Source organism: Bos grunniens, chromosome 6 (assembly GCF_055505025.1).
Source record: "Bos grunniens cultivar Pamir isolate PY7600 chromosome 6, Bosgru_T2T1.0, whole genome shotgun sequence".
Lineage (NCBI taxonomy): Eukaryota > Metazoa > Chordata > Mammalia > Artiodactyla > Bovidae > Bos > Bos grunniens.
The window spans coordinates 4345681-4363945 of NC_141170.1; the positions used below are offsets into that span (position 1 = coordinate 4345681).

The 18265-nt window shown below is 51.0% G+C and overlaps 1 protein-coding gene across 21 annotated transcripts in view; it reads right to left on the reverse strand.

The window, feature by feature from the left end:
* TBC1D14 (TBC1 domain family member 14) overlaps positions 1-18265 on the reverse strand; it is a 109375-nt gene that overhangs the window by 30285 nt on the left and 60825 nt on the right. For 15 of the 21 annotated variants that reach the window (XR_015165116.1, XR_015165115.1, XR_015165117.1 and 12 more), the window contains 3 exons: positions 5955-6073; positions 3975-4057; positions 2547-2664 (listed from right to left, as the gene is read on the reverse strand). Coding sequence is in view for 17 of the 21 variants with exons in the window: in XM_086404663.1 (XP_086260789.1) it covers positions 2547-2664; positions 3975-4057; positions 5955-6073 (320 nt within the window). In the remaining 4 variants the exon portion in view is untranslated. Of the gene's footprint in view, positions 1-2546; positions 2665-3974; positions 4058-5954; positions 6074-12250; positions 12367-12856; positions 13293-18265 lie in introns of those variants that run through there. The other 6 variants (XR_015165118.1, XM_086404671.1, XM_086404674.1 and 3 more) reach the window with 4 other exon arrangements.

Consider the following 18265-nt stretch of genomic DNA (forward strand, 5'->3'; position numbering starts at 1 on the left):
ACGGGCTGAGGGCAGAGAGGAGCACGGGGTGAGGGCAGAGAGGAGCACGGGGTGAGAGGTGGAGGAGCACGGGCTGAGGGCGGAGGGGAGCATGGGAGGAGGGATGGAGGAGCACGGGCTGAGGGCAGAGAGGAGCACGGGGTGAGGGCGGAGAGGAGCACGGGGTGAGAGGTGGAGGAGCACGGGCTGAAGGCGGAGAGGAGCACGGGCTGAGGGCGGAGGGGAGCACGGGGGGAGGGCAGAGAGGAGCACGGGCTGAGGGCGGAGAGGAGCACGGGCTGAGGGCGGAGAGGAGCACGGGCTGAGGGCGGAGAGGAGCATGGGCTGAGGGTGGAGGGGAGCACGGGGTGAGGGCAAAGAGGAGCATGGGAGGACCATGGGGTGAGGGCGGAAAGGAGTACGGAGTGAGGGGCAGAGGAGCATGGGCTGAGAGCAGAGAAGAGCACAGGGTGAAGGGTGGAGGAGCACGGGCTGAGGGTGGAGAGGAGCACGGGTTGAGGGCAAAGAGGAGCATGGGGTGAGGGCAGAGAGGAGCATGGGGTGAGGGCGGAGAGGAGCATGGAGTGAGGGGCAGAGGAGCACAGGCTGAGGGCAGAGAAGAGCATGGAGTGAAGGGTGGAGGAGCACGAGCTGAGGGTGGAGGAGCATGGGCTGAGGGCGTAGAGGAGCATGGGCTGAGGGTGGAGAGGAGCAGGGGGTGAGGGGTGGAGGAGCACAGGCTTAGGGTGGAGAGGAGCACGGGCTGAGGGTGGAGGAGCATGGGCTGAGGGCAGAGAGGAGCACAGGGTGAGGGCAAAGAGGAGCACGGGGTGAGGGCAGAGAGGAACATGGGGTGAGGGCGGAGAGGAGCACAGGGTGAGGGGCAGAGGAGCACAGGCTGAGGGCAGAGAAGAGCACAGGGTGAAGGGTGGAGGAGCACAGGCTGAGGGTGGAGGAGCACGGGCTGAGAGCGTAGAGGAGCATGGGCTGAGGGTGGAGAGGAGCATGGGGTGAGGGGTGGAGGAGCACAGGCTTAGGGCAGACAGGAGCACGGGCTGAGGGCAGAGAGGAGCACGGGCTGAGGGTGGAGAGGTGCACGGGCTGATGGTGCAGGAGGGACAGCTGCAGCCCTGTCCCACCCTCACCTGGGACCCCGGAGCAAACCCCTTCTCCTCTCTCATTCAGCACCCTCCTCCCTAAGGCCAAGATCATGAAACCTCCCCCTACACAGAGGGCCGGAGAGGATTAAGTGGGGAGACCACAAAGGCAGCCGCCACAGAGCCTGGCGCCCGGCGTGGGTCACTAAGTGGCGGTTCTGGTGTGCACGCGCGCCTCTGGATGCATCAAGTATCAGGTGGTGCGCGACGGGCCAGGCCGGGCCCTGCTGCCACACGGGGAGACAGTCCAGGCTTCTGAAGACCTCAACTCTCGTTACTGGGCCCCATTTGGGAAGAGGTGCTTTCTGACCATGTCTGGCCTATTAAAGACACCGCTGAGGAAAACAGGCTCTGGGTGCGGCGTGTCTTCCCAGTGGAAAGCACACAGTGATCTCCCCCCAACCCCCCCCAGTGACGAAAGCGAATGACAGCCAGGTACGTGCCAGAGCAAGTCCCCAACTTCCTGACTCACGGCTCAGGTTGAAAGCAGAAAAGGAACTAGCACCCAAGCCCCTCACAGCTCCAGCTGATGGGGGGAGGCCCCAAAAGGAGCCACCAGCCTCTGTGCGTGGGCCTGGGACTGCCATCCATCCACACACTGGCCCTGGGACTGCCGTCCGCACGCTGGTCCCCAGCCATCCACACCAGGCCCCAGGAAGCCGTCTGCACACAGGCCCCTAGCCGTCCTGAACACACAGGAGGAAAAGGTCCACAGCGCCTCTTCAGACAGAAAGAAGACAGCAGCTGCAGGGCTCGAGTGGGTCCTGACTCCTAGAGGCTGTCATCAGAGCAGCTCCAGTACCCTGGCTCACTCAGAGGACAAAGACACTCGAGCAGACGATGCAGTGTACCCGGGGGTCCTCTGCTGGCACCTGGAGCCAGGGCCAGGGCAGAAAAGGCTTCTCCAAGGAAGACTGAGCTTTAAAGAACAAAGTGTTAACTGGACAAGGAGATATGGGGCAAGAGTACTTGAGACAGCAGGACAAGAACATGCAATGGCCCTGAGCCTCCCCAAGGGAAACACTCGCCCAAGCAAAGGAGAGGTGAAAGGCAGGGCCACAGAGAAAGGGGCCGGCTGTGCCATGGGAGGCCCGTCAGCTAAGCCACGAAATTCACATCCTACACTGGAGTCACAGGAGGCTGCTGCAGTGTTGAGTGTGGAAGTCACACAGGTTTGTGCCCTAGACTGCTGAGGACAAGACGAGGCGGAAGGGGCTGGAGAGGAGGGCTGTCACAGCGCCGTGGGAGGAACAAGGCTAAACCGAGGCAGGGGAAGGAGACCGTGCGGCTCAAACTTATCAGGTAACTTCATCAAAGGCTGCGACATGGCTACACTTAATACAGCTGCTTCCCATAAATTCTGCCAAGAAACAACATGTCGTCTAGAGTGTCTGTGACGTCAGAGCTTACATTGTTTCCCAGTTGGGCAGAATCTCGTTGTTCCAAGTGAGGACTGCATTTCCAATACTTTCCTCCAGTCTGCATCTTTCTTCCAGCTGCTTTTTCCTCCTCTGGGCTTCTTTCAGCTCTAGACATCACAATTGAAAAGAAGAGGAAAACATCTGTTAGCTGATAGCCACTGATTCCTGGCTAGGTGACTCTTCTCAAAGAGTCAGGCTGCAGAAATACCAGGAAGACAGCACTGAAGCACAGCAGTGTTTAAGGCCTGACCCAGTGTATCTCACAGCTTAGAAGTCTAGACCTTAGGTGTTACTTACCACACAGTCAGCTTTTTGTAACACACGTATCGTATAACATGTATACAGAAAAGTACTCAGACAAGAACAAGACAAAACAATCACAAAACACACAAACCCGTGAAATTACCACCCCAGCTGGGAGACCAGACACTAACAGACCAGAAGCTCTGAGCTCCTTCCGCAAGTCCCCTTTCCAACGGCAACTGCAACCTCGCCTCTCACAGCTTAAGAATAACTCTTAGTGTATAACAGCAACCTTGAGAAAGACCACGCTTTTTCATTTACATTTACCTTTTGGGGGATAAAATACACAAAACATAAAATGTACCACTTTATCCCCGTTGAGTGTGCAGTTCAGTGGCATGAAGTACATTCACACTGTTATGCAACCATCACAGCCACCTTCCAAACTGGAACTCTGTCCCCACGAAACACCCCTTCCCATGCCACCCCTTTCCCGCTCCCCAGCCCCTGGCAACCTCCAGTCTAATTTCTGTGTCTGTGAATCTGACTTTTCTATTGGGTTGGCCAAAGCAGCTCATTTGGGTTTTTCTGTTGGAACTCTGGCCAACCCAACAGACGCCTCACATAGGTGGGATCGTACAGAATTTATCTTTTTGTGTCTGGTTTATTTCACTTAGAACAATGTCTTCAAGCTTCATGTTGTAGCACGTGTCAGAACGTCATTCCTTTTTAAGGTTGAACAGTATTCTGTTGCATGGGCAGACCAGGTCATTTTATCATATACACTTCTCCGTCTAAGAGTCATAGGGTTCTTAGGTGTCACGCGGCACTTTAACAAGTCCCAACGCACCTCCTTCTAAGTGAAGAGAACTGAGCCCACGGAGGGCAGAGAGCCGCCTCCCCATCCCCGCGAGCTAAAGCTATGCCCACCCTAGTACATTCATCCCACACAGGCTCTCCCCTCACATAAATCCCAAGTATCACCTCGAATAAAGTTACCAGGGATGAACAGTTGGCAGCAATGTATATTTCTGATGAAAAATTATAAATTTCAAAATATTAAAGGCATTCACCAAAGTTCAGGTTCTAAAGCTTCAAAATGTAAAGAGAAAATACCTAGGAAGACACAGTCTTGTGCTGCCCTACACAACCAAACACATGTGGATTCCATTACCTCGTTTTTTGGCCTGAACCACCATTTCTTCATACTGCTGCCTGTGTTTCTGAGCTTCTTCAGCTGGCTTCGCTGGGAGATTTCTTGATAGGAAAAAAAAAAGATTTTTCCACCATTTTAAATATTAAAGAGAAACTTGGAACATCATTTACTAAAAAATGAGAAGCTCAAAGACGAAAACTACCTTTGTTAGATGATAAAGACACAGCTCTTTTAAAACCAAAAAATATATTTTTTTTACAAAAGTAAAATAAAGCTCATTTTTAAAAACTTGAAACCTGAAGGTTAGCAAAAAGAAGAAATTAGAAATTACCCACAAATCCAACAGAGATAAACACTTAAATCTTTCAGTGTCTTTTTTCACCCCAGGTCTCCAAAGAAACTTTGATTTGACCACATGCACTAATCACTGTCAGCAGTCACCCGTGAAGTACTCCAATGGTGTATATTACGTATATGCACGAATCTACTCCCTGGCCTGTTTTTCAAGTGTGCAAGTTTCACACTAGCTATGCGGTTCATCTGTCTCATATCTATATCTATATATATACATACACACACACATAGATTCATACAGCAATTCTAAACATCTAAATGTGGTGGACATCTTCTAATTCTGGTTGAAATAATAAAAGGCACGTTATCTTTCCGAAACGTGCTGGTGACTCTGCTGGCCCTGGAGAACCGGGCGGGCGGCCATGTCTGCTGGCTGTGTGCCTCGCAGTGTCCCCCGCACCCCCCGCGCCTCGCTGAACGACCGTGTGTACTGCAGGGCAACAGCTCGCGTCTCAGGGAGTGCCTCAAGGGCTGAGCTTCATAGGGTGGCAGCTGTTACCCACACTCCCTAAGTCCCTACCTACCTGTGAGTCCGCCGTGTCTGAGTTTCTCTTCCCATCTACCCATACATCCACAATGTCCAATGACCAAAAATTAACATTGGAAGACACACATTGCTTCTTCAGACTTCATCAATTTTAAATGTCAGGGTTGGCAGGGACCTTAGAAATTCTAGCTCAGCGTTTTGCAATCTCTCTTAAGATTTAAAAAAAAAAAAAAAAGCTGTGGAATCTTTCTGCTCAAAAGCAGGGTTCTATGGAAACCTGATGCTTAACTAGAGATAAGCTCTGGCCTGGTACGATGGATCAATCCCTTTATCTAACTAGGGTCTCCAAACACGATCCGCAGGCCAGTCACCAAAACCAATCTCGTCAGTTCGAGGCAAACCAGAGGTTGGAGGGGAAGACCCTTGCTAGGCCCAGCCAGCCCGTTTACTGCAGCACGTCCCAGAGAAGCAGCAGACGAATGCAGGCACCGTCCTGCCACTGTCTAGGGCGCCTCCGGAACACCCTCTGCAGGGTGTTCGCTCTGCTGTTTCTTACAGTTACAAGCCAGTCTATAATAACAGTTCTGCAAGTGTTTAGACATGCTAAATTAAAGTCACTTAACGGAAAATCCGGGTTAAAACTTCTAGGTTAGGGCTTCCTTGGTGGCTCGGTGGTAAAGAATCTGCCTGCCAATACAGGAGACTCGGGTTCAACCCCCGATCCAGGGAAGACCCACATGCCACGGAGCAGCCACCCCTCTGTGCCACAGCTACTGGGTCTGTGCTCTAGAGCCCAGGAGCCGCAACGAGAGAAGTCACCGCAGCGAGAAGCCCGCATCCTGCAACGAGAGAAGAGCTTCTGCTCTCCACGTCCAAGGAAGAAAGCCTGAGCAGCAACGAAGACCCAGCAGAGCCACAAATAAAAAGTAATTAATTAATAAAACCCACTTCTACGTAACATGAAACGTTTCCAAGTCAGTTGTGCTATAACACAGAACGCACACCAGCACAGGGATGGGGAGGAGCCCGTGCTTTTACCAAGTGTTGTGCTAACGTGTTCTCTCCCTCAGGACCCAGTCCTTTGCTAATGAAATGGTGACCAGCAAGCAGACTGATCCCCCAGAACAAACTCTCTACAGACTCTCGGTCAGACTCACGCTGGCCTGTCCTCCAGGATGAGTGCGGTGGTGGAGAGAGGCTCAAAGTCAAGATTCTTCCTCACATTCTGCTTCGGAGAGGGAGGCTTGCTAGGTCGTCCAGCCTTGTCTTCATATTCCTAGGACAAAGAGACCAGGGATAACTCCAGGCCTGGCTGTAACTTTGTAACTCTGAGGTTACAAAGCCCTTCTCAAAGTAAGAAAGCTGTTTTGTTACGAAATTGTCAAGTCCTTTAAGTTGACTTTGAGGATGACACATTGAAAATATTTCTTGCTCTTTAGAAGGAAAAACTGCCAACAAAAGGGTTCCTACAGCTCTGCAGTTCAGGCCATCACTTCACAGGGCCTGTGGGCTTTCGGCACGGGTAGGAAGTCACTGAAGATCTCATCACTCCAGCTGCCCCTCGGAGGGACCACAAACATGGACTCAGGTCTATGTATGTTCCAGGTAAGAGGCGTGTACTGTTTTCTGGACACGGTAAATTTAAATGATTGCTGCAGTGCCCACCAGGAAGCTCAGAGTCAGAGTGACAGCCAATTCTGGCACTCCTCTGAACCCCCGGCTTCATCTCCCACTCCCATCCTTAATTTCTAATGCATTTCCATTTATTCCACTGCGTTTTATCAATTTTTGTTAACTTTTCAAATATTTTCCAAAATGAGGAAGGAGTTAAAAAGTTTTTGCTTGCAGGTGCTTAAAGCTGTTTCATTTTCTTAAACCAGAAACATCAAAAAAAGAAATTCTTTAACACCTATGTATGAAGCCATCAATGCCAACTGGTACATAAATAATTGTGCTATGCCCTGGAAATCTTGGAGCAGCCTCCGCACCTCCAGGTCACTAATCTGTCTTGTGAACTGCAACCACAAAACCTCAGTCACACCTGGTGACCCACATTCCAAACACCCAACCAGCAGAGTTCAGGGGAGCCAAATAACTTGGACCAAAGAGTCCAGTTTCTAAAATTATGTGTGTGCACACACACACGTATGTGTATCTCCTTGCGTGCATGGGCACATGCTAAGTAACTGAGTCACACTGACTCTCTGCGACCCTATGGATTGTAGCCTGCTGGGCTCCTCTGTCCATGGGATTCTCCAGGCAAGAACAGTGCAGTGGGTTGCCATGCCTTCCTCCTCTGTACCCTTGCTGCTGCTAAGTCGCTTCAGTCGTGTCCGACTCTGTGACACCTCAGAGATGACAGCCCACCAGGCTCCCCCGTCCCTGGGATTCTCCAGGCAAGAACACTGGAGTGGGTGGCCATTTCCTTCTCCAATGCACGAAAGTGAAAAGTGAAAGTGAAGTCGCTCAGTCTTGTCCAACTCTTAGCGACCCCATGGACTGCAGCCCACCAGGCTCCTCCGACCACGGGATTTTCCAGGCAAGAGCACTGGAGTGGGGTGCCACTGGGTCTAGTGGGGACCTAATAACCTCAGTGTATAGAGGTCACCTGGAAAAACACTGAATAAATTCCTCAGGACAAATTTTTTTTAAGGCTATATCTCTGAAAGTCACAATGGACATCTGTAGGAAAATATACACATTTTAATTACACACAAAGCCTTTTAAGAAAATACTTCATGTAAAGCACAAACAAGATGTATTCCTAGTTAGTTTAGTTTCTGTGCCCTTAGCCTTCTGCAAAAATAAAACCCAGCATTTTCTTGTTGTCTATTACAGACAAGGCTCTCAGGACTCTCCCTTAAGAGAAGGCCACCTAGCTGGGAAGGTAGATAAACATCAGAGCAGTTGGCCTAAGATTTAAGTGAGCACGCCAGACGCAACCAAAGCAGTATCAGGAGTGGAAAGTGATGAACTGCTAAATGAGTTCTATTAACTGTAGTTGTTAATGGCGTGTTACTGGTAAAATTCTTTGGCTAGCAATTATTCTGTCAGACAGAAAAGCCTGTTGAGGTTTCTAAAAAGTTTAAAGGAAAAACTACTTCCTCAGAACCCACAGGCTGTGAGAAGGGTGTGCACCAAGAAGCAGGTGGGAGGGGCAGTTTCTGTACAACTGGATGCACAGGGTTAGACGGCGCAGCATTGTTCGTTGCTGCTGTTCAGTTGCTGAGCCATGTCTGACTCTTTGAGACCCCCTGGACTGCAGCACATGAGGCTTCCCTGTCCTCCACCATCTCCCGGAGCTTGCTCAAACCCATGTCCACTGTGTCAGTGATGCCATCCAGCCATCTCATCCTCTGTCGCCCCCTTCTCCTCCTGCCCTCAATCCTTCCCAGCATCAGGGTCTTTTCTAGTGAGTTGTCCTGATGTAAAACAGTTCCATGAAAATCTAAAATGACCTCCACTTACCCAAAGCTGGGAAAATGGACTCATGTTCAGCCATTAATATACTTGGGCACCTCCATGTGCCAGGCACTCAGCTGCAACTTAACACGGTAATAAACAGCTATGAGGGAGTGTCATACGTAGCACCCGATGCAGAACCTTGAACTTTATAGGAAAACTACCTAGAGCTGTGCTCAGAAAGGTTCTGAGACATGTTGCGTTTTAACGAGCATTGTTAATGAACACCCTGTAAAGGGCTACTCATCTGCTGACCCTGGTCTGATGAACTACATGCCAAGGCCAAAGAAGCCGAGACCCAAGTTAGATGCCCCAGAATGTGGATGCCCATTGCCACTTGCTTCTGTGCACTTTATCTCCGTGACAATCTCTACGGCAGGTGTCACCGTGTTTTACCAGCAGAGCCCCTAAGGTTGAGAGTGAAGTGACTTGCCCCCACGCACAGCCAGCCAGGTGCTGAGCCTGTAGGACTCTCCTCTCCAGCCCTCTACGCAGGCCCGACCTCCCCTGTGGATACATTCACACAGGTGTGCAGCCGTGGAGGGAAGGGCCCAGGGCCCATTTGAGTCAAGTGTGGTCTCTGGGGCCAGAAAGGCCCGGCAGCAAATTCAGATCCACCGAGAACCAGCCTCAACCTTCGGCGAAGCACAGCCTAGCCTGCCGGTGCCTCACTTCCACATCTGCAAACAGGGTAACAGCACCTGGCAGAGGGGGCTGTCTCGGAGTGAGGAGAGGCTGTGAAGAGCCAGCACAGCCCCCGGGCAGAGGGATGCTCCAGGAAGGCTGGCCAAACAACAATCAAGAAGCCCTGCAAAGTCTGCAGAGAGCACAGATATGAAAAGGAGTTGTAACGTTAATTAAATGCCTTGATTTGTGATCTTTAAAAGATCGGTCTCTTCAGTGGGAGCTCAAAGGCTCCATCACAGATGATAAAACACAGCACAGCTGTAACGAGCCACGTGCTTTCCAAGGGCTTTACACACACAGAACTGGCTCAACTCCCCGGCTCACACCACCCCCCGACCCTGAGAGACAGGACCTGCAGGGGTGGCGATCAGGAGGGGCTAGAGGAGATGAGCAGGAGCGCCCAGGCTCTGCAGCCACACAGCCCACCGAAGACTGCCTGGGCCAGAAGCAACTCAGTCATTCACATGCAGTCTAAACGAAGCTTTCGACTATGACACAAACCTGTAACAGCCAATTAAGTGCAGACGCAAGGCAAATACTTATGATTTAACCACATACTGCACTGCATGATTAAAAAAACAGGCCTGTCCCGTCCACGCTTGCAATCCCAGGGAAAGCCTCTTCAACATTCTAAACAGCATTTCAGAATACGAACAGCTCTGGAGATGGTTAACAGGTCCTACTCCAAACCTAGTTCTCACACTGTTACCTAGAGACGTCAACAGTAAGCTCATCTTCCAAACCGGAAGCTCATCTTCCAAACCAGCATCAGGAACAAGAGAGAGGACGAGTCACTCTCAGGAAAAAAACAACTTTCAGCTATGAGTTTATCAACATTGAGGTCAGCATGTGATGTGGCAAGAGCTGGGGATTTGGAAGCAGAAAGACTCAGTTCTAAGTCCTGGCTCTGACCTGAAGCAAATCATCTTGCTTCTCTCTTAGCCACAAAAAGGAGTGACTGTGAAGACTCCTGTGATGATGAGATGATGGACATACGTGCAATGGCTGCCCATAAAGTATGAGCCCTTTCCGTGTGCCAGGCAAACGACAGGGTCGTCCCTGCCTCAGTCCAAGTCACCGTTCTAAAGTTTCTTCTCCTCCTGGGGCTCTTACAGGATCAAGTTTCAAAGTTTCCTGGTTTAAACCAAGTAACAATGCCATTCATTGCTGTGCTCATCTGAAGTCCTACCGACTAATGAGGATAAAACATCCATTCAAGGAACGGCTACAGATTCCAACACCCTGTATAACCCGAGGGAATTTAGAACGGGGTTCTTCAAAGTTCTAGGGGCAAATCAGTTTAACTGGTCATGACAGCATTTTTTAAATCAAACAATTAAAAAAAAAAAAAAAAACCAGGGCGCAAACAGTAAGGAGAGTGTGTTTCAGCTCTATGCCTAGTTATAGCTGTGCCTTTTGATAGCACTGAGTCTCAACCCAAACTGTCTGACCCAGGGATAGGAGTCGGGGGTTGTGCCAAACCAGGTTTGCAAGCCACTCATTTAGAACAGGTCACAGTCCCCGCCTGGAGTGGTTTACCTTGTATGCTGCTGGGAAGGAAAGACCAACACCAGAGAGAGACAAGAAACAAAACCTACTGTACCCCACCCCCAAAAACCTAGCGTACACAACCAGGGCCCCAGTGTGGGGCGTGTCTGATAACCCAGGAAAAGGTCAGGAAAAAAGCAGTAAGCAGGTAAGCAGGCAGGGAGCCCAGGCAGCTGAGTAGGGCCTTGACGCCACACAGTAGGGCCTCGACGCCCCCTCATGTGTGAAGGGGACGGGCAGACCCCAGGCCTGAAGGGCTCATTCTGGCTGGGGCAGGAAGATGCCAGCAGAGGCTGCGAGGCCAGGGCAGATAATAAAACACGCAGTGAGAGGGCAAGCCACAGCTGCTGGAGCCCCAAGGACAGGACACCGAAGGCTGCAGAGAGGCAGAGAAAGCATTTCCTAAAGGGGCTATCTCAGCAGACAGAGGATGGGGGAGCCAGGCTAGAAGCCACGAGGACCAGGCATCCTGACAGCACGAGAGCAGCCAAGAGACGACGCTCAGCAGGCCTCTCTGCAGGGGGAGCATGAGCACCTTAAACCGGGAATGATGCTGAGTCAAAGTTCTGTTCCAGATTTTACGGTCTCAATAACGAGCTACCTGGAAGCAATGGGACAGGCTGAGAGCAAAGGAGAGAGAAAAAAAAGGAAGAGCCAGACTTGGTGTAGAGCCAGAGAGTCAACAGCCCGGGGTGCGACGAGCCCGTTAAATACATCCAACGGCAAGGTCCTCCTGTGCACGATCGGAACAGCGCTAAGGATGAGAACAGCACATGAGACTCCGAAATTGTGTTTACTCTGCTGGTTAAAGAAGAGACGACAAAAAAAGTCTGCCTCAACAGACATTTGCCTAAGAGGAAACGATCAAGATTCCCAGACGGTGAAAAGGAGGAATTCCTGGGAGGATGACCAGACGGGCATCGCTGTTACTCCCAGCACTGAAGAGTGCGGTAAAAGGCAGCCATTTACGCCCCAACGCGGCAATAGAAGCCCCCCGGCTTCCTGAAATCTACCCCAGCTATAAGCAGACAGGGCCATCAGTTAACACCTGTGCTTACGCCTTGGACTCAACTGGTTACAGCATCAAGACGAGCTTTTAAAACAACCAGAAGGTTTCAGAGGCATGTCTAGAATAAAAGCACAGCAGGTCACTACCTGGCACCTGTTAGAAAACTGCCCCGAGCCAACAAGAGCGACACCACGGCCACCGCCTGGGCACAGGCGAGGCCCCTTCCGGAGAGGCACTGGAGTGGGCAGCAGGCCTGGGTCTGAACCAGCAGCGCGACCTTGAGCGTGTTTCTTCAGGTCTCCAAGCCTGTTTCTCCATCTTTTCAAAGGGAATGAATCAACCTAACACACAGCCATAGCAGGGATCCAAAAAATGCCAGGGAGTGTTACTGTCACTGTTACTACAAAATTATTTCTCACAGTATTTCCCCGCTAAGAGGGGTGCTTAATAAGGCTGCGCTGAAGACCAGCTGAATGTCAAGCACCCAGAACACTGCAGCGGGCTTTACGCTTTGCCCTTTGTCACGAGCAACTTCTGGGGAGGGGTGAGCGTAGAGTTGGAATGTGGGACACGAGACGGGTTTTGTTTTGCCATTTTCAGCGGGTAGGAGTAGCCTGAACAGGTCTTACAAACACTGGGACTTCCGAAACGACAGTCCTCTGTGACCAACGAGGCTGACCTCACAGTAAGAGGGACCCCGGGATCCTCTGAGGGGCCCCTCCTACTCCACCTCTTTCACCTACTTACCAGTCTTTTCCCCAGAAAGCATCCTCTAGGTTACCGGAAATGCTGGCATTTGGGAAACAACTCTCAGGAGGCCTGTCATAGTCCTTCCAAAACATGTAGAACACAGACGTGCCTCTGTGGACTGGTGAATGAAATGGAATAAATCTGAACTATGGGTTTTAACAAGCCTGCTTACTGTTGCCGTCTGACCACTTTTATTTGCACGTGGAGCGAACAGTAGGAGGAAAAGGGGGGAATACAGCCCCGATCCCCGTACAAAGGCTTCCCCCACTCAGGCCTCTAAGAGGGGTGCCTGGCCTGTCCTCAATCTCAACACCGGCTTGCAATCCCCTTGTGGGTGATGAGAATCATGACGCGCCGGTGCTCTCTTTTACGGTCTCCCACGGTACCCGTTAAAACTCAACCCTTTCCAGGGCACCGCAGACAAAGCACGGCAGTTGAGGAAGGCGCAGCAACGCGGCCCGCATGCAAGCCGCAGCTCGCTGGAGCAGATAAGATGCGTGGAGCGCCCACACATGGACACGGGTGCAACCACGCGGGGGCCTCCGGCCGGGGCCGGGCCTGCGGGTCCCCCGGAGGGGCGTGCGCGGGCCCGGCCCCACTCACCATGAACGCCGCGGGGCTCAGAGGCGCGCGGCCGGCGGCTCCATGCCCGAGCGGGCGAACGGGGCTCCGCGTCGGGACCTCGGGGCGGCGGCTCCGGCGGCTCCGGCGGACGGGCGGGCGGGCGGGGGCGGCAGGCCGCTCAATCGCGCGCAGACGCCACGCAGCCAATCCGCGGCTCGGGTTCGGCGCGTCAGGCCTGGCTCACCGAGGACCTGGGAGCTGGGGCGGGGCTGGGGCGGGGGGAGGACACCGGGTCTCCGGGCCCGCTAGGGTCCCTGCACCGCCGGCCAGGCAGGAGGGTCACGCGGCGCCCTCAGGACCCCCAGGTGCCCACGCGGGCTGGGGGTTCTAGATGCGGGATGCCTGCCCCGATACAACCGGGCCTGACTGCTGCCAGCACTGAGCGAGTGACTCTGCGCGCTGAGCACAGACACCACGCTGCAAAACGCTCCCTCCGAAGGCCAGCGGCACAGCGCCCGGCAGCATGCGCAGACCTCTGCTTTGTGAGACTTTTGAAAAGGAGAAGCGTATGCTACCAGAAGGAACTGCATAAAAACAGTAACACTGGTAACCTCCGGGGAGTGGGGTGATGGCTATTTTCTTCTCTTCTTTGTACTGTTCAGTTCAGTCGCTCAGTCGTGTCCCACTCTGCGACCCCATGGACTGCAGCACGCCAGGCCTCCCTGTCCATCACCAACTCCCGGAGTCTACTCAGACTCCTGTCCATCGAGTCGGTGATGCCATCTAGCCATCTCATCCTCTGTCGTCCCCTTCTCCCGCCTTCAGTCTTTCCCAGCATCAGGGTCTTTACTGTACTACGGTTCAAACGTTTTCCACAACAATATCAGTTCAATTAAAACGTCAGGCTGCACACAAAGGTAACAGAAGAAACCTGGCGAGTGACACCTTCTGGGGGACTGGCTGGGAAGGGGCGGAATGTATCACCCGGGTGACAGAATTACTATCTTGATAAGCATTCTCAAAACTAATTGAATAGTACACTTCAGAGGAGAGCATTCCACTGTCTGCAGATCATACCTCAGTGCTTTAAGTCTTAAAATCTGCCGTGAGGTCAAAATGATTGCTGGTCAGCCCATGGGTCCAATGTTCACAGGCTGAGCTCTGGGTCTGAGACAGCACAGACCCTGCTTTCGTGATGGAAACTCCCAACTCCTCAGACCATGGAAGGAGGCTTTCCCCAGCTGACTTTCTGAATAATAATAGCATTACCAAGTTACCACTAGAAACTTCACTCAGAAACCTACAGTGTCCATCAAGCTGCGGTTGAAAAGTCAGACAGCAACAAGAAATTTTCATAAGTCGCTGGCAGTTGCAGCCATTTTAGAAAGAACCCGGCAGTGTCTTATATATACAGTTCAATACACACCGACACATCTGAGCGGCTAAACCACCACCACCACCACCACACTTGTAGGAATCTATCCAAAAGAAATAAAAAATACATCCACAAAACGTCTTGCTAGCAAATATGCACAGCAGCATTATTCATTGTAGCCCAACACCAAAAGAAAGCACTAAGTGAGGACGGGATACACAGCACCTCCAGCAGTGAACAGGGGCACTGATACATGCTACACACGGACAGCACGTGGGCGAGCCTCAGGGCACCGCGGGCTGAAAGGCAGCGAAAGGTAATGCGCATCATTCCATTTATATGAAATGTCTTTGATAAGCAAATCTCTCCACATAAAGCAAATCACTGTTCACGTGGAGCTGGAGGTGGAAGCAGAGATCCACTGCAAATAGGCATGAGGGAACTTTCTCGAGTGATGAAAATATTCTACATCTGGATTGTAGTGACTGTTGCGTAACTGTTTAAGTTTATTAAGAAATCATGAACATGCACACTGAGTGAATCTGATGGTATGATAATCATACCACAATAAAGCCATTTGTTAAAAGTAATAGGATAAAAAGGGAGAGGCTGATTCTGGCTGGAAGGATTAAGGAAAGCCTTGTTTACAAAACTTACTCAAAATCTGGAAGTAAGACAAATGCATGGGGGAGAAGTGTCTCTTCAATTTATACCTGGATGTTTTTAACAAGCCTGCCTGAAGTTTTTAATCCTCTAGGAGATAAGCCTGTGCTACCTACCACTCGATTAGAGCCCAGAAACTGTGAAGTGACGTATTAAGTTGCACATTTATGTCCAACTGAAAACTTAACTCCAGAGGTGATGTTTTCTTACCCTATTCGTTTATTTAAACCTAACCTAGCAATCTTCTAATTCCTTGTTTGGTTTTATGTCTATAACTATCTACTTCCTCAGATGTCTTTGGAATAATTTTCCATCTTACTGCTTCATTTCACACATCTCCTCAATGTGTTAAATGAATCTTTAACCCATGATCATTTTTTTAAAAAAGGTAAATGTCATCAGAGAATGGTAGAGTAACTGTTTTCCATGAAGAGAATGAAGTGACCAACAACTGAGGTCAGTACACAAACCTGGCTGGATGCTGGTTCACAAAGAACAGTGCGGCGCAACTAGAGAAAGCAAGCACGATCTGGTCATGAACGTCGGCTGAACGTGGTCGCGGCCAGCTGCTGTGGTGGAAATCACTGATGATTTTTTAAAGCCTGATGACAGCTTCATGGTTGTGTAGAGCACTGAATGGTGCTGTATTTAGGGGTACAATGTCATGATACCTACAAGTCACTTTCAAGTGATTCCATTTTTTAAAACTAGAAAGGCAGGATGAAATGAATACGGCAAAACGTCAACAACTTCAATCTAAGCGGAGCATGATATACGGCTGTTCCTCATTAAATTCTTCCTTGAACCCTTCTCTAGGTTTAAGGTTTTTCTTCACAAGGGGACTAAACCAGTACGAAGGCCGACCTCATCTTCAGAGCTCATCTTAAACACTTTCCCTGCAGAAAGACTCTCTCCCCTCCCCTGCAAACTACAGCAAGGCCCTGTTCGCCTCCCTCCTCGCATCAGGTTCTGTTTCCTCACAGCACTTAATCACACCTTGTAATTACATGACTGTCTGATTAGTACTTATTTCCCTCAGGAGACTCGGAAACCTCTGAGGGTGGGGACTGGCTGTTGTCTCTCCACCACTGAAGACGAGCAAAGCCCCCAGCACAGAGGAGACACGCGGCCCGTGTGGACTCCACCATTCTCCCGTCCATCTTTTCGTCTCTCCCAGAAGCACTCACGGTGCTTGGCCCTAGGACTAAAGATGACCAAGGCTCCTGTCCTCACGTCCCTCACAGACCAGCAAACAGACGATTACCACTCTGCGGGTGCTTGGTCCTGTGACGGAGAGGAATCAGGGGGATCCAAGAGCCCCAGGAGAGGCAGCCGACCCAGCCTGAGGAGTTACTGTGTCCTTCCAGAAATAAGTCCTGAGACAGGAAGAGAGCTCCTTCTGGTCTCAAAGACAGGCGGGGTTCTCAGCCTCTCCTACCAACATCTAGTCCATGGTGAGCCTGCAGGCTCACTGAATTAAATATGAGACGCACATGTTAAGATATGCTTACCAAAAACACACTGCTGATTTCCTCTGGCAGGTCGTAACCTGCAAGTTACTTTAACAACAGTTCCTACCACATGTTTTACATCCGAGTACCATTTATAAAGTTTTAACTATATACACCAGGTGAGGACAGGCTGAATTTACTAAAATTTTAAACTTAAAAAGAAGAAGTCAACAGAGCCTCTACTCTATCTCAGTATGGCATTATATTTGACTTTTATCTTAATTCACCTGTAAAGAATTCTGCCTCCTGAAGTTTCTGAGTTAGCCAGAGCTCATTCCCAGGCTACCAGCACACTGGATTTATTTCCTTATTGATTAACCTACAACATGGTGGTCTCCACCCTTTGAGGTCAAGGAGGTGAGACTGGGTGATGTGTTCCATGCAGCACCCTAACACACTGCTGACAAAACCCCGCCTTGCCACAGGCCACTGGGTTTCACAGGAAAGCGCCGGCTCCAGTGCCCAGTTGAGGAAAACTGGTTAAATAAATGGAGATATGGCTACACAAAGGCCGTAACTTAGTGTGTAGAAACGAGATCATGGGAGAATACTTAATGATATGGGGAAATGTCTATGATGTCATAGAGATAAGAAGAAAGTCTACAAAGTGGTGTGCTTTGAAATTTTGAAATTCATTCATCCATTTAACAAGCTTCCCTTGTGGCTCAGACAGTAAAGAATCCTCCTACAATGTGGGAGACCTGAGTTCGATCCCTAGGTTGGGAAGATCCCCTGGAGAAGGGAATGGGTGCCCACTCCAGTATTCTGGCCTGGAGAATTCCATAGACTGTAGAGTCCATGGGGTCCCAAGGAGTGGGCATACCTGAGTGACTTTCACTTTCATCCATTAACAAATTTGTATTAACCATCCAATAAAGCCAGGTACTGTTCTAGGCCCTGGGGAGAAAGTGACTGAAAAGCAAACAAGCTCTGCTCCTAAGCTTCGTGATTCATATTCTGGGAGGGGTCGAGAGGCAGGCACTAAAGAGGCAACAGCAAGTGCGCAAGAGTTTACGACGGAGAAGAGCGCTGCAGAAAACAGCGCTCTGGCAGAGGACGGGCCTTCAGACAGGGTGGCCAGGGAGAACCGCTTAGAAGACGCCACCTAGGAGGGAGCATCTGAGCTAAGACGGGACGCATCTTATTCAGCCCCCTCAACCACGAGGTGAGTCAGTCCTGTGCTAGGCGGAGGGATGGCCCCAGACACGCCATGTCAATCCCGGGGACCTGTGACTGTTAGCTTAGGTGGTAGAAGGGACTGCAGGCGGGATTAACGTCATGGGCCCTGAGATGGGGAGATTATCCTTCATTATCTGGGTGGGCCCAAAATAACCCCAAGTGTCCTCAGAAGATCAAAGCAGAGGAGGATGTGAAGATGGAATCAGGGGAAGGCGACGCACTGAAGGAAACAACTGCAGCGCTGCAGCCACCAGCCGAGGAAGGCCAGCAGCTGACAGAGCCTGGGACAGGAGGCACAGGTTCTCTTGCGGGGTCTCTAAGGGGACCAGCCCTGCCTACACTTTGATTTCAGCCTGGAAGATTCATTTCAGATTTCTGACCTCCTAACTATAGGAGGATAAATCTGTATTAAGTCACCAACTCTGGTGGTGATTTATTGAGGAGCAGCAAGAAACGAGCATAGGTACCGTCTGCACCCTCTCCCCACCCCCTCTTTTCCCAGACGGAGCAGCTGAGGCTCTGAGGACCTTCCCAGTTAAGTGACAGCTGGTCAGGGCCAGGGCGCAATTCCAACCAGGGCAGTCTGGCTCCAAAGCCTCTTCCTATCAACTCCCCTGGTGCACGGCCTTTGAACTACGACTTCAGTTTACCACAGTCGTGCCCGCTCCGTGGTCCTAAGGCCACACTAACTATCAGACACGGGCACAGGATCAAGGAACA